The following is a 16194-nucleotide window of genomic DNA, read 5'->3' on the forward strand; positions in this document are numbered from 1 at the left end:
TTTAATGCAGCTTCTTAACAGTTACTTTTGGTGCAATAAGGGCTATTTATACATTCATTTTTTATTTGTGTTATCAAGTTTTTGATGAAGCAAATCCAGAACTAGTATTTGATTCAATTAAATACTTCTTAAAAGTAAACAATATTAAACTTTTATATTATTAAAAATTAATTTCCTTTTTTATTTTTAAGTTTGCTTTTGAAACTCTGCAATGTGCCATGCTTTTACATGCAAATTTACCTTTTTGTTGTAGTGGGGATGTAAAGACTTTTTTAAAAGCAGTAAAGACTAGAAGCTTTACTGTGTTTTTTGTGTTTATTTATTAAAAAAATTCCCCTGAACTCATACTATGCCAACTGTACAAACAGATATCTTAAAATAGCCCCCCTATGCCCCCTATTTTCTTCAATGTAAAAATAGGACCGCAAGTGTAATCGGTTCAAGTCAGAGGCCTACACTACTCAATTATTAATATATTAACCACAGAGGAGAGTTGTTAAACCTTTAACCCCCTGCACTAACTCCCCATTCCATTTAAAGCCATTTTAAGGACCACTTCATGTGTTGCAAATTTACAGGATGAACGATGTCAAAACATCTCTTCCTGTCCTGTCATTAATTCATAATATGTTGCACGTCACGACGGAATTTTCTACTGGAACAGAAAAAGTTTCCATCGCAGTTTACCTTAGAGTGCACAAAGAAGCTACTAATGAACACAGGAGGAAAGTCTGACTCAGCATTTGCACTAAAATAAGACAAGAGTTGAGAGATAACGATTAGGGCTTTTTTTTATAATTAAAATTCTCTATAATGACATGCACATTGGCAATATTCTTGTTTTGCTCATTTAATGCTTCTGAAATTGTATGTATCCATTAAAATGATTACATGCTATTACTTGTTCTTAAGTTAATGATTAGTAGAAAGCACAGCTTCAACCAACCCTTATTATCTCCCCTTTTAAATATCTCACACAGCTTTAGAGGGATATCAGAGATTACTGTCACGCAGAAAGCTTTATGAAGTTGTATTGATGTACTGAGGGTCAGTGTAATTTTGTGCTTTGTAATTCATTTTTATCTTGACACAGAGTAGACCAATTATAGTAGCTATCCTGCACAAAATAGAGAACATGGACTCAGGAAATGCAGAGTATTGTATACAGAGAGAGGTTATAGATGAACAGAGGCTGAAAGAGCGATCACAGAGAATGGACCATTCCCAGACCAACCTTCCCATCTCCCATTGGCTGAAGAAATCACTCAGGTAAGATGTAGCCATGAAAGTAACTGTTAGTGTGAAAAAAATCAGCATTGTTTTTAAGTGTTTTCTTTCATTTTTTTTTTTAGCTGTTCGGTACCCAAACTAAAACGTACCATAGTTGGTTTCTTGCCTGTTCTGTCCTGGTTGCCCCGTTACTCCATCTGGGATTATGGCATGCCGGATCTCATTTCTGGCATCAGTGTGGGCATTATGCACCTTCCACAGGGTAAAAGCGTGTTTCTTGACTTTTTAATGACTGAAACATACAGGATAATCTTTGTTTGAGACCTTGTATTTGTGTGTTTTAGGAATGGCGTATGCTTTGCTGGCCTCGTTGCCTCCAGTATTTGGACTCTACACATCCCTCTATCCTCCATTAATTTATTTTATTTTTGGGACCTCCAGACACATCTCCATAGGTGAGAGCCTAATTTATATTTGAATACTAATGAAAATGATTAACTTTAGTTGATTTTATTTTGTCTAAATGGATTATTTTCTGCTTGAATCCTGTGTACATTGTCTATTTTCATTGAACTATTTTCATTGTGTGTGTGTGTGTGTGTAGGCACATTTACTATCCTCAGTATTATGATTGGTAGTGTGACAGAGAGACTGGCCCCAGATGCAGATTTCCTTATTTACAATGGCACTAATGTGACTGAAGAGGTGGATATCGCATCTAGGGACTTCTACAGAGTCCAGGTTGCTGCTGCCACCACTGTACTGGGAGGACTTATTCAGGTGATAAATAAAAACACATACAAACACAGACTGATGCGAACACACAAAAATGTATATACCTAAAGCCATGTCATTTATAAATATACATAGAGTAAATATATATATATGAAGAGTTCAGATGCAAAAGCCTCTAAGTGCCATCTGAAATGTTCTTCTAGAACAGGGGTGGGCAACTTCGGTCCTGGAGGGCCACTGTCCTACAGAGTTTAGCTTCAACCCTGAAAAAATCACCTGCCTGTAATTTTCTAGTAATCCTGAGGACCTTGATTAGCTTGTTCAGGTGTGTTTGATTAGGGTTGAAGCTAAACTCTGTAGGACAGTGGCCCTCCAGGACCGAAGTTGCCCACCCCTGTTCTAGAATGATCATTTTTATAAAGCTTGTATATTTAAGTTCAGTAATTTCACTTAAATGACAATTAATAGGTAATTTGCATTGCCATTTAAGTGAAATTGTTGAACTTAAATATACGAGCTTGATTAAAATGATCATTCTAGAAGAAAATTTCAGATGGCACTTAGAGGCTTTTGCATCTGAACTCTTCATATGTACTACTATTCAAAAGTTTGGGGTCAGTAAGTCTGTTGTTGTTTTAAGAAATAAAACTTATTCGGCAACGATGCATTAAATTGATCAAAAGTGAAAGTAAAGACATTTACAATGTTAAAGAATTCTATTTCAAATAAATGTTATTCTTTTGAACTTTCTATTCATCAAAGATATTAGTTTCCACAAAAAATATTAAGCAGCACAACAGTTTAATAATAATAAGAAGACATTTTGAGCACCAAATCAGCATTTTATAATGATTTTGAAATGATCTTGTGACACTATATAGACTGGACGCTGAATTATTATTGTTATTTATTTTTTATATATAAACAAATGGTTATTTTATATTATAATAATATTTCACAGTGTTACTGTTTTACTGTACTTTTGATCAAACAAATGCAGCCTTGGTGAGCATATTAAACTTTTTTGAAAATAATAAATATTCTCAACTTAATCTTAAATCTTAATCGACCCCAAACTACTGTGCATATGTTCACTATTGCACATGAATTATAATATATCAGTTTCACATTGTAATTAAATACAATCTTGCATTCTCACTCTTAGGTTGTATTAGGCTTGGTGCAGTTTGGGTTTGTTGGTACGTACCTTTCAGAGCCGTTGGTCAGAGGTTATACCACCGCTGCCTCCGCTCATGCTGTAGTAGCCCAGTTAAAGTACATCCTTGGAGTCTCACCCAAGCGCTTCAATGGACCTCTGTCTATTGTCTATGTGAGTACAATCTAACAGACAGAAACATGCATGCCTCAATACATGCAGACTTAAGCATAACTCTGTCATTTCTCTGTGTAGACTCTAGCAGACTTGGTTAGGCTGTTGCCAGAGACTCATCTCCCAACTCTGCTGGCTAGTGTTGTGGCCATTGTGGTTCTCATCACTGCCAAAGAGCTTAACAATGCGCTCAGGCATAAAATGCTGGTGCCTATTCCGGTGGAACTCTGCACTGTATGTAATCCCCCCAAAAAATTAGATACTATCTGCTTCTCTTCTTCATTGTTTGATTCAATCCTACCCATAAATTGTACTTAGTAACATTTTTATTTAAATCTCTAAACCAGTATCTCTGTTGTATCTGTCTGTAGTACCTTTCCTTGATGCCCTCTCTGTGCTATTAATCTGTGTAGTCAGCATTTCAACTTTGCATTATAGTGTTTGCATCATATCTCCTAGTAATAACTAATTGCACCTAGTCTGGCTTCTTATTTACTACAAATAAATCGTTAACATAATTTTACCCTTAACTCATGAAATTCATGAAAGTTTGTATATGCTTTTATGCTAGATTGTAGTGGCGACCGTTATATCATTCTACACTCGGCTGAATGAAAGCTATAAGATATCAGTCGTTGGCGAGATCCCAAGTGGGTGAGTTTTCACATCAAAAATATTTGTATTTTTAAATAATAATTGTTTTTTCTCTCAGTTAGTGGTGTTTGGGAAGGCAAGCATTACAATATTATTATTGTTACCATTTTTTGGGGGGGACTTGGGGCAACCATCCACAACACCCTAGCAACACCTTAGCAACCACCTACCAACACATTAGCATCTGCATAGCGAGGTCATGATAACCACCACTAGCATTGTTTTGGCTCACTCACATTTTCTTCAGAAAATGTAAAAATCAAATATGATCAAATATTGGAAAAATAGTTATATGACGTATGATATTATTTCAAGTGCATGCATTACTGTGGTCGTTCTGATGTGTTTTCTCAGACTTCAGCCTCCCGGGGTTCCAATCACACGTGTCTTTTCTGAGGTGGTGTTGGATGCTTTTGCAATAGCCATTGTGGGTTATGCCATTTCTATCTCTTTGGGCAAAACCTTCGCTCTGAAACATGGTTACAAAGTGGAAAGCAACCAGGTGGGTAAATCACCATAACACATATGGAAATAGACAACCAGATAACTACATTACACAGCTGATCTCTGTCTTTTTCTGACTGTTGTTGTAGGAGCTGGTGGCTTTGGGTCTCAGTAATACAGTCGGAGGTTTTTTCCAGTGTTTTTCAGTTTGTTCTTCTATGTCTCGCAGTCTCATACAGGAAACCACAGGAGGCAAGACACAGGCAAGACAAGTGCATTTGTACAACTTAGCGAATGCATGCATTTATATATCTATAAATTTGCTCATCACATTGTGTTTGTTTAGATTGCAGGAGTAGTGTCTGGTGTAATAGTACTGGTGACGGTACTAAAGTTAGGCTCACTTTTTCAGGAGCTGCCCAAGGTATGTATAAACTGTGCAGACTATGAGTCAGATTACCAAGCTATTTTTTACTTTATAGATTCACTTTATATTTTGGTATGAGCTATGAATAAATTATGACTAGAATTTCCATTCTTTGTATGTCTCTCTAGGCAGTTCTCGCTGCCATTGTATTTGTGAATCTGAAGGGAATGTTCAAGCAGTACTATGACATAGTCACACTGTGGCGTAGTTGCAAGATTGATCTAGTAAGTTTTGCTGCAGTCTCCACCAAAAATCTACAAGCATTTAGTGGTGCTTACTGAGATTCATCTGAATCGCTTACCCAAAGTATTGGTTTATCTGTACTTATTTAGTCATCTCTATGCTCTGTTTTTGTGTTTGTAGTTGATATGGTTGGTGACATATGTGTCAACTGTGCTCTTTAATTTGGATATGGGTCTGGGTGCCTCCATGGGTTTTGCTCTTCTCTCTGTTATCTTCAGAACTCAACGGTTGGAGTCTTTCCTTGCTTCTTATCTTTCAACATTGTTTCTCGCTCTTGTCATCTGCTTCATTCTCTTACTGCATCATCTCTGACCTTATCGCATGACTTCTATGTTTGTCTCAGGCCCAGTTATTCACTACTGGGACACCTCCCTGGCACTGAGCTATATCTAGATATGGAGACGCACAAAGAGGTGAGTATTACATTAATTTTTAACTGCAATAAATAGACAAATAACCAAAAATGGCCCTCAATTCGACATTCCTGTGCAGTCCTGCTAAATGAATAAATATCAATCACATTCCCACTATTACTCTGTTACTATTACCATTTAAATAGCAAACAAGACTTCATTACACCTATGTGACCTTTTATGTTTTCAATGTATCTACCTCAGCAGACCTATCACAATCATGCTTTTTGTTTTGCAGGTGAGGGAGGTACCAGGTATCACCATATTTCGCTCTTCCGCCACCATGTACTTTGCTAATGCTGAACTTTATCTTGAGGCCCTTAAAAAAAAGGTAAAATGATTTGTTTGGAACTTGGTATACAATAGAGTATTTCTTTTTCAGTACTTTGGAATGTCACAGTGGTTCTCACCCAGGGGTCTGGGGACCACTAGGAGGCCTCAGCAAACATCCAAGGGGGCCTTCCATACAACATGGCTCAAAATCATTTATAAGACAAAATATGAACAAAAACAACCATGCCAAGCTCTAAAATATTTTATTATGTACAAATTGTGAGTAAAATTTAAAAATAAAACTAGGCCTAGGGGTCCTTTGAATATTTTTGTGGTTAGTGGGGGCCGTTGGAGTAAAAAGTTTGGGAACCACTGTCTTTAAAGATATACCTATATTATTTTCGCTAACGCGTATTAATTGCTAATGTTTCCGCAGAGTGGCCTGAACATTGGGAAAATGCTCACCTATAAGCGCAGACAGGAGGCCAAGCAGAGACGCAGAGAGAGGAGAGCAGAGCGAAGAGCCCAAAGAGAGGCCAAAAGACAGGTAGAAGATCTCTGCTAACTGTTTCCATGGTTACTGGATAATGATATGATAAACTGCACCATTAACATGAGCTAGTCCTAATCCTGTACTATCATGTATGTTCAGTCTGTTCCAAAACCTAGTGATCTTACAAAGGCAGCATTTAAAGGCGGCATGGGTGACTCACGCAAAGGCTGTTACAAAAGATATCCCTATGCTGCCTCCCAAGATTTTAACCTAATATTGTCCAAATTATAAGGAGAAGTCAATCCCAGAATGCATTTTTATGAGCTCAGTGAAAACATATTATATTTATAAAAATTTGAGACCATCAAAATAAAGTGAAACCAAATTTTTTTTTATTAATAATAAAAAAAACATTTAATTTAACACTGAAAAGCGTCAATAAAAATAGTAATTGCAAATGGATTATTCTACATAATATTTGTGTGCGCTGTGTATATTCATGCATATATTAGCTTAGCAACATAATAAAGTCAAACTCTACTGAAATCAGATGTTTCCTGTGCGGAGAGCCAAAGTAGAGCATTTCAAAACAGTCACTTTTAAAATAACACCATAATGATTAAGTTGCTATGAAGGAGCATGTCTATGGTCAAACACCTAGTGAATTCATCTGCTCAAATCTATGAACTGTCACTTTAATTCTTCCTTTACAGAAAAGAGCTCTCAGGGAAGCCTCTCAGCGATCCAAAAAGTCTGTTTTTACGGTGGAAGATGAAGTTAATGGAGACATTCACAGAGAGCTTAGCTGGAGAGAGAGGGAAAACAGTACAGTGTTTGTAATACCTGAGACAGCACGGACATCTGATGGCTGTCACACCTGGATGTACCTGAAGGGCACTGACCCTGACACCGCCACCCTGGGGTCAGTGTCAGATCTACATGACGGGGACACCACCACGCTGGACTCCAGCAGCGAGGACACTTTAAGCAGGGATCTGGAGAGGGTTTCTCTGGGATCCCTGGGGAAGTGGACCTGGGACATCCATTCCATCATATTGGATTTCTCCACTGCTAACTTTATTGATACAGTGGCCATTAAGACATTAAGGAATGTAAGTGCTTCAAAAGTCCAACAGAGAAAAAGTGACTTTGCAATTGCAACCAAGCTCTCATCACCATTTCTTATTGTAGATATTCCACGATTTTGGAGAGATCGATGTGGATATTTACTTGGCAGGCTGTCAAGGTAATGGGTCTATCATCATTACTGTTACAGTGGACTTCAAAGATCAGCCTTCCTGTCAGATGTTTTATTTAGTCAATGATTATAATTTGTGGCCTGTTCATTGTTTTCACTCAAGCACTGGTGGTGGAACAGCTTGAGCGTGGCGGCTTCTTCTCTGATGTCATCACTGAGGGTCGTGTCTTTGCTACTGTGCATGATGCTGTTCTGTACTGTCTCAAGCATCGGGGAGCTGTGACCATCCACAGCTATGAGAATGCTCTGGTAGGTTCTATACGTACAGTATATGTGCTCACCAATATCACACTTACAGTACATATACATGGAATATGATTATGGAATGATTGTTTAATATTATCATATACATGATTTCTAACTTCACATTTCAGGATGTAAGTGGTACCAGACTATGAGAGAAGACTGATTTCTTGATTGATGATTCATCTTGCTCCTACAAGCTATATACAAAAAAGTAAACCTCTCCAAGTTATGTCCATGACATGAATGCTCAAATAGCATTTGACTAATGAAGCATGTCTGATACTTTTCTCTAAATTGGTTATAAAAATGTAGGTGTTTAAAGGGATACTCCACTTTTTTTGGAAATAGGCTCATTTTACAACTCCCCCAGAGTTAAACAGTTGAGTTTTACCGTTTTCGAATCCATTCAGCCGATCTCCGGGTCTGGCGGTACCACTTTTAGCATAGCTTAGCATAGATCATTGAATCGGACAAGACCATTAGCATCTCTCTCAAAAAAATGACCAAAGAGTTTTGATATTTTTCCTATTCAAAACTTGACTCTTCTGTAGTTATATCGTGTACTAAGACGGCGGAAAATGAAAAGTTGCGATTTTCTAGGCTGATATGGCTAGGAACTATACTCTCATTCCTGTGTAATAATCAAGAAACTTTGCTACCGTACCATGACGCAGCACCTGAAGATAGTCCCCAGCTCTGTAACTTCCAACGTGACTGGGACTAAGTTTGTCTAACCTATTAGTCCTATTTTCAGGCGCTGCGTCATATCATTACGCCTGCTGGACTCATGGTACGGCAGCAAAGTTTCTTGATTATTACACAGGAATGAGAGTATAGTTCCTAGCCATATCAGCCTAGAAAATCGCAACTTTTCATTTTCCGCCGGTCTTAGTACACGATGTAACTACAGAAGAGTCAAGTTTTAAATAGGAAAAATATCGAAACTCTTTGGTCATTTTTTTGAGAGAGATGCTTATGGTCTTGTCCGATTCAATGATCTATGCTAAGCTATGCTAAAAGTGGTACCGCCAGACCCGGAGATCGGCTAAATGGATTCGAAAACGGTAAAACTCAACTGTTTAACTCTGGGGGAGTTGTAAAATGAGCCTATTTCCAAAAAAAGTGGAGTATCCCTTTAAATTAAATATTTTTGTGTATTTTTTGGTTTATTTTACTTAAAGGATTATTGTAAATTATACTGATTAGTAATATGAACACGTAGTTTTAAATGTAATGTAATTGTATTTATACCATTTTATTTTATAAAAGCAACAGACAAAATGTTAAAGTAGAAAATGCAATGTGTTTTTAAAGAAAAACAATATAGTCTCTGATTTATAATTTTAATAATTTATTCAACAAAGTGATTCTGTGCATTTTAACAGCAACAATGTGATTCAACTCCAACAAATAAATAAAATAAGTTAACCTCAGACAGTCTTTGGATGCATTACAATTAACGAAGTAAAACATAATAAAATAAATTATTAAAATCCAACCAAATCATACAAGATTGTGCAAGTTTACATGCTTCTTTTCAGGAATATCTGAGCGGGAATAAGTGTAAGAAACGTCCTTGCAGAGATGGAGGCTGAATAGATGTTACATAGGTTAAAACTATTCATTATTTATAGTTACTAGTTATGATAATAAACTAACCTGTACTCCATTGACAGAACTACAACTAGTTAATGCTGAGTGCACCTGCAGACAACACCAAAGTGTTCAGTGATTTTGATGTCAGTTAAAATGTCACTTCAGTAGAAAGCAACAATATATATATATATATTTTTTACACATTCTTTGGTCACATACACACTACATCCTCCCACAATTGTGAAGTTGCTTTAGCACTGCCTGTGCTTTATTTGCTGGAGGTTGCCAAAGTAGCTAGTCATAACTATCATCCCACCAGGGAAGAGAGACACATCTCGGATGCTCTTCAATTTACTATCACTGCATTTAACGCTTAGCTGCGGTGTACGGCCTTTGGAAGGTACAGTAGAGTGTCAATCTGTATGTAAACAAAGTTGTCAAATATGGCTGCATTCCCATTTAATGGGAATAATAATGCCTTCAAATATCTACATTAGGAACAGTAGCATTGTCTTTCACAATTGCATAAAGATCAGGCTGTTTATCCCTGAATCCAACCCAACACAGGTTCCAGTTCAGACACTGGGACCGCTGAAGGCTGGGTAAAAAGCTCATTCAATTCTGAATACAAGGAAATTTTGGTAGGGCTACATTTCTATAGTGTGCATTTGTGTGGAAGAGTGAACAAGATTAAAATATACAAAGGGTGAGTGTATTTGTGTGTGTTGGTATGAGGTCAGTGCTTCAGGGTGTTTGATACAAAGGCGTGTGTGTATAGTGATTTTCTGCCGTGTGTGTAATAGAGAAAGTGAGGGACTATAAAAAGATCATTACACAGAAGTGAATGTGTATATATGTTCAACGTTGTACCTGGATTTGTGTATGTGTTTACAAGTCTTGGTGTGTTTCAATGTGTTGATCTGAGTTCAGTTCTGAAATGAGATCTTCTTGCTCTTGTGTCTCTTGTTGAGAAACAAACTGCTGGTAGCGCGCCTGTCGCTGGTAGTCTGGATCGACATTGATCCAATTATTGGCAACCCACTTAGTCCCTCGTGTCACCACACAGCCACCATGAAGAGAATACTCATCCTGTTCACCCACCCAACCTACAGAGGGCAGCACAGAACAACAATTACAGCTTATGAACAAGATTTTCCAGACAATTTATCTGGACAGAGAGGTCTAAAAGTCTGAGGCATTCTGAAATTGATGTTAATATTTCAGTTAGACTTTTTATACTTAAATTGTCATGGTGATAATACAATTTGGGAAATTTGGATTTGGGTATCAAACAATGATTAAACAGATAGAATAAGAAGGCTTATGGATAATTGGTGCAAATATTACACCACTTTATTCCAAAACGTTACAAAAATACATTACAAAATAGCAGATAAGTTATATTCATTACCTCTACCATCGGAGAGATAGTTATACCAGAAAACTGCCGTCCCCTTAATGGGCTTCACTCTCAGGTTGCCTTTATCGCAATGCTTCCTGGTGTCCAACAGATCCACATCATTCTGTATCAGTGACTGGGAAACACAAATACATGCACATAATTATTAGCTGTGGCATGTGCTTAAATAGAGTAAAACTCTTGCTTTTAACTCACAAATAAACATGCAAAGACATTTTATTCAATGAGACACACCGCTTCTTCATAAGTCCTATTATCTGCCACTGGAAAGGTGGTCTCTCCCCCTTCTTCTACATTACTAAGGTAAAACAGAACCGTGATGTACCTGTAAAAAAAAAACACAACACAAATACTATGAACTTTAGGGGGATAAAAGCTTGCCATATTTGGTCGGAAATGTATTTACATTTAACGAAAGTGCCCCTAATAAAGGTTCCTAATTTTGTTTTAGAGGTCTCCTATAATAGGTTTACATGCATCTAAAGTCAAAAAACACTTTAATTTTCTCATAATATACATTGCAGCATCACTTCTTTTCTCACGGTGTCTGAAACGGTTCGATCAAAGATTCGGTCTCTCTAAACCCCTCCTTTCCGAGAGCCTACTCTGCTCTGATTGGTCAGATGGCCCAAGCTATTCTGCTTACATCGGTTGGAAACGAAATACCATTTACCGTATCTGAATTCCGGCTCTGAAGGTACTTGTATACACAGTGATACGCACAGTAACGACGGCGTTAGTTTTACCATATCAATTCAAGCCCGAGTCCTCATCCTTTGGAAACGCTTTGGATTTGCTTTCGCAGTACAGAAAACAGCATATTCTTGAGATGTCTAACAACAAACTCTTGCAGGCTTTAGCTACAACTACAGTGTTTGAGGAGGGTTAAAGTAGACATTGTTCGTGGGCAGCCAATGAAGAACTCCTTTTCTCATGCACTTTGATCTTTGAAACTTTCCAGACCTTTTACATTAAAAAAACAGCTTTATTAAACACTACTGTACATGAAAGGTAATATCTGAAAAAGCATAACATGGGCTCTTTAATGAAGTTAATATCATGTTCCTAATCATGCTCTTGTTCTAAATACATTTATGCATGTGTGATAACGCTTAATTATTATTTATGACATTATATCACTGTAAAATATTAATCTTAGACCCGGTTTCACAGACAGGGCTAAGCTTAAACCAGGATTAGGCTTTAGTTCAATTAGGACATTTAAGTAGCTATTATAAATGTGCTTTAGAAAACATTACTAGTGAGCATCTTGAGACAAAACCATGACACTGACATATTTTCAGATATGTCAGTGCAAGTTGCTTTCAGTTAAAACAGCTCAAATACGCAGCTTAAGCCTTGTCTATGAAACCGGGGGTTAATCTCTTTGGCTTACCTGCAGGAAGTCTGGAATGGGGAAGTGGTATTGGCAGCGAGGCGAGTGTGTGTGCAGGCTGTTTCAGGGTACACCGGCCCACTGTCATGATGAGCGTGGTAATGGCCGCCCTGCTCATAGCGCACCACTTGTAAAGGTTCACTTAACTCCACCAGAGAGGATGGCAGTCGTGTTAAACGAGTGACTCTTTAAAGACAGGAAGAGATATAGATATAGCATTATTTCAAACCGAGAAGGGGTTACAGAAGGAAACACATGAAGAAAGCAAAGCTTTTTAAAAGCTGTATGTCAGCACACTTGATGGGTGGACAATAAGAGAGCAGATCAAACCTTTTGCGGAGGTCTTGAAGAACCTGATGTGCTCCCTGACCCTGGTAGAGCCAGGTGTGTCTGCTGTTCCTCACCAGCTGGCTCCTTTCAACCCCACGCTGTAGCAGGAAACGCTGAAAGGCATCACTTCTCAGACGCCCAAACTCCTCTAAACTCAAGAGACCTGCGTCAAAAGAGACATATACTCAAAACATACATATGGACACTCAAATCGGCAAACTATGATCTACGTCTATTGGGCGTCCGTTTAAGATCTCCCTCTTAGGTCTTTACCATTTCCATCCTGATCAACCTTTAGGCCATCATAGATTTCCTTAAGGTTCTCAGAAGTTAACCAGATTCCGTCTCTCACTCGAGAGTGTGTCAATATCTACACCAGAAAATCAAGTTACAGATTACACGTAAAGTAAATGAAGAAAGATTTACACATTACATTTTCTCAGCATTATCAAACTGCAAAACTAAGGCTCAACAGACCTCGTGTGGTTGTAGTTGGCCATCTTGGTTGAGGTCAAGGAAATTGAAGATTTCCTCAGGACTGAGGTTGAGCTGCTGATCAAGTTCCTCTTGACCTTCAGGGACCATAACCTGACTCTCCATCAGACCCTTCAGCTGAGCCAAACGCACAACTACACCACACTCCTCCTCTGACAGAAAGCCAGGGATCTCTACAGCAACGCACACACAAACAGAGCCACAATGATGCCTCACACAGATAAGTGAATCAACAAACACAAAAACACTAATAGCAAACAATGCATGCATGCCAATAAGACTAAACGTTTAATTTCATAAGATCACCCAAAAATCGAAATTCTAACAGATACCTTTCATTCATGCTTTTTTTTTTCATTCAGTTTTACGCATATTGGGAATTATGAATAAAAATAATTCATTTTTGTTAACAAATTTTTACATTAAAGTTGTATGCACGGGCAGAGGAAAAATCTGAAAATAGTGAGGGAAACATTGTAAGCTTTATTATTAAGGATCTTTCACACCACAATGATAACTATATTAGTGTCCACACACCAATAAGCGATAAAAATTTAGTTTATTATAAGCATACACTGCGATTATGTCATCTGTTATAACTGTGGTGTGAACGGGCCATGAAAATTAATTAGGTGACATAATCTTCATTCAATTGTTGTGACCAATTTGCTGAAAGTAGGTAAGTGGATGCTAGCCATATTAGGATAACCGCTCACCAATTGCACACAGCACATGACTACTTTTATGGAACTTTTTTGTCCTCTCAACAGCTCTTGTTTAGTATTGTTGTACGAAAAAGTGTGTTAGGGTTAGGGTTAGGGTTAGGGTTGGGGGGGGGGGGGGGGGGGGGTCATCTTGTCCTTACCAAACAGAAGGGGCTTTAGACTGAGTGTCTTCATTTCATGGACTTTCCCTGGCACCAGTGACACTTTTTGGACATGTCCCACCTAATGCAAAATAAAAAAAGACTGTAGGTTTTGGAAGATACGAATATAAATACTCAAAGATATCCAAAACATCTAATGTATACTCCTTACCCGTATTCCTTCAATGCGAGGAAGATACATATTTCGAGGGAAGCCCGAGTCTGAAGGGGTCTGCGCATCTGACGGTCCGGTAACTTTATGACTGTTATCTCTGTTTGTAAAATCCCGGTTTGCCGTGCTTAATGTGTTAGAGCCGTTATTATAATGAACATACAGCAGAAGTGCAATGACATTGATGATGTAAACGTGGAAGAAAACCATCACCACCATGAAGTAAGAGCGAGAACACACGCTGCTCTTCTGCAGAGAGACGCGCTGACGGGGCAGAGACCGGGGTGGCGGTGATGATGATGATGCTGATGCTGATGATGCGGTGTCATCCTCTTCAATATTGTCCTGGGGTTCCATCATTTTAGCAGACAACACTTTTATTGGTCGGTTTAAAATACACTATTTAAATCTGTTTTCAAAAGAACATTATGGTAAAATGTATAGCTGGTATTTGGCAGGTATTCGACAGATAAGAAACCCCCGCATTAAAACTAGACGTCAGTCAGAAGAGATCAGCAGCAGACTGGCTGCTAAAACACTACCTAAAAAGCTTGTTAACTAACTTACACGAACAGATACAAAATAATCTCGATAACACTCGCTGCTTTAAACTACGGATAAAGACATTTTGGAAACAATTATTTTCGTCAGTATAAGCGTACCTCCGGCTTGTGGTAGCATGACACTCTCTGGCTTACTCAGCACTTCCAGTTGTCAAATTTCACTCTCTTGTTTACATCGAGACGCGTGATTATAGCAACTGCGCAGCTTCTATTATCCTGCGAACCGTTGCGCCGAAGCACCATTTTGAAATTCGTTCTCCTCATAATCCGTGTTGGGAAGATCTTGTAGTGTCTGCTTATAATAATTTGAATTTATATGTCAGCTTTCTTGGTTATACATCTCGAAGTGAAAGTGCAGCTGACTGGACTTTCGAGGGACGCCATTCACCTGACAACTGCGGGCATCCTCGACGCACTGCTCATCATAGAAATGTATCAAATGTATACGTAGATGCCACATTCCACCGCTCCAGACACGTCGGTCCGCCCGCCATCTTGCAACGGTCAGAGGGTCGTCACTCTCAATGATGCCACAACATTGCACAGCTCTGGTTGTGAAACCGCAGAGATTACAATGGTACTTTAATGTTTTTACTTTTACTATGGTAACTATTTAATGTTGTGTCAACTGACGCCTTTCTCTTGTTGTACTGTGTTAGTTTAGCAAAATCGTCTGCTGAAGTCTATTTCATATATAGATATTCACAGATCATACTAGTCTTACATGCGTCTAACTACGGTTGCAGACACGGTCAACTTGCTCTCGAATGTTAACGGACCGCTCCAAATGAGGCATCTATGTTATGTCTATGTTGCTCATGCCCAAATCTACCGACGTTCGATTCGTCAATGAGCCGTTCTTTGGATTCGAATCTTTTCAAGGAATCCGTTGAACAGGTTCACAAACCGAACTTGGATAATCGTTCATTGGTCTTGAATCAACAACTACTCATTGAAAATTGAAAATCACATTGAAATGAGATCCGTCTTTTTAATGAAGCTTTTTAATGAACAGCAATATGTTCAGCATCATGCTGGGATGTCTGACAATGTAATGATGACACAATTTCTCCAAAAGACGTAAACGAATTGGTGAATACGTTTTTTTACGAACTGTTCGATAGAACCGAATCGAGAATCATTCCGTTGAACTTGCCATAACAGAACTGACAGAAGCAGTTGTACTCGGTTGTACTGCAGCTACAGCTAGAGCGATTAGTAGCGCATAGCAACCCCTGGTGGTCAAAAACATTATCTCGTATTTAGTGGAGAGCTTGAATAGAATAGGTAAAAAAAAAAACTTGAATTACTGCTTAGTTTCATATGAAGTTGTGCAATTTAGTGCAGTTCTTCTGAGAGTTATGTTAATGTGGCTTGTGGATTATGTGCTTCATTTGCTGGATGCTAATGTGGCTATCAGGTAAGTTGCTAGGCAGGTCTGTCATAAGCGTAGCTGTGCAGTTTTATTTATTAACAGCAGGTTCAACTTCAAACCAGTGTTTTTCTTACTAGGGTTTTCTGTGAGTCTATATGTCTTTCAAATAGATCTTTCCATTTAACATAAAGTTGGGATGTGTCCAATCACGTTCCCAGGTATATATTGATCTACCC

The 16194-nt window shown here is 38.3% G+C and overlaps 2 protein-coding genes across 2 annotated transcripts; one reads left to right on the top strand and one right to left on the bottom strand.

The window, feature by feature from the left end:
- Positions 1-1135: 1135 nt before the first annotated feature.
- Positions 1136-7996, top strand: slc26a6l1 (solute carrier family 26 member 6, like 1; the record flags this gene model as incomplete). Its single annotated transcript, XM_084425964.1, has 19 exons — positions 1136-1269; positions 1353-1492; positions 1575-1685; positions 1835-2010; positions 3131-3295; positions 3377-3529; positions 3867-3949; positions 4304-4451; positions 4543-4665; positions 4740-4817; positions 4949-5044; positions 5184-5290; positions 5407-5476; positions 5715-5807; positions 6186-6296; positions 6956-7354; positions 7434-7488; positions 7604-7749; positions 7875-7996. The coding sequence occupies 19 exons, from the start codon at positions 1136-1138 to the stop codon at positions 7896-7898; spliced, it is 2412 nt and encodes an 803-aa protein (XP_084282090.1). The 3' UTR covers positions 7899-7996.
- A 1087-nt stretch (positions 7997-9083) lies between these two features.
- Positions 9084-15032, bottom strand: p4htmb (prolyl 4-hydroxylase, transmembrane b). Its single transcript, XM_084425983.1, has 9 exons — positions 14021-15032; positions 13849-13930; positions 12966-13156; positions 12762-12858; positions 12489-12651; positions 12159-12344; positions 10997-11087; positions 10754-10877; positions 9084-10448 (listed from the first exon to the last, which is right to left on the bottom strand). The coding sequence occupies exons 1-9, from the start codon at positions 14378-14380 to the stop codon at positions 10231-10233; spliced, it is 1512 nt and encodes a 503-aa protein (XP_084282109.1). The 5' UTR covers positions 14381-15032; the 3' UTR covers positions 9084-10230.
- Between the last annotated feature and the right edge of the window lie 1162 nt (positions 15033-16194).

This window comes from Rutilus rutilus (assembly GCF_951802725.1).
Source record: "Rutilus rutilus genome assembly, chromosome: 12".
Lineage (NCBI taxonomy): Eukaryota > Metazoa > Chordata > Actinopteri > Cypriniformes > Leuciscidae > Rutilus > Rutilus rutilus.

Coding starts and splice junctions, on each gene's coding strand:
- p4htmb (XM_084425983.1), bottom strand. CDS start 14,380: ATGATGGAACCCCAGGACAATATTGAAGAGGATGACACCGCATCATCA. Junction 12,652..12,761: donor GGTTGATCAGGATGGAAATG/GTAAAGACCTAA, acceptor CTTTTGACGCAG/GTCTCTTGAGTTTAGAGGAG. Junction 10,878..10,996: donor ATAGGACTTATGAAGAAGCG/GTGTGTCTCATT, acceptor TGTGTTTCCCAG/TCACTGATACAGAATGATGT.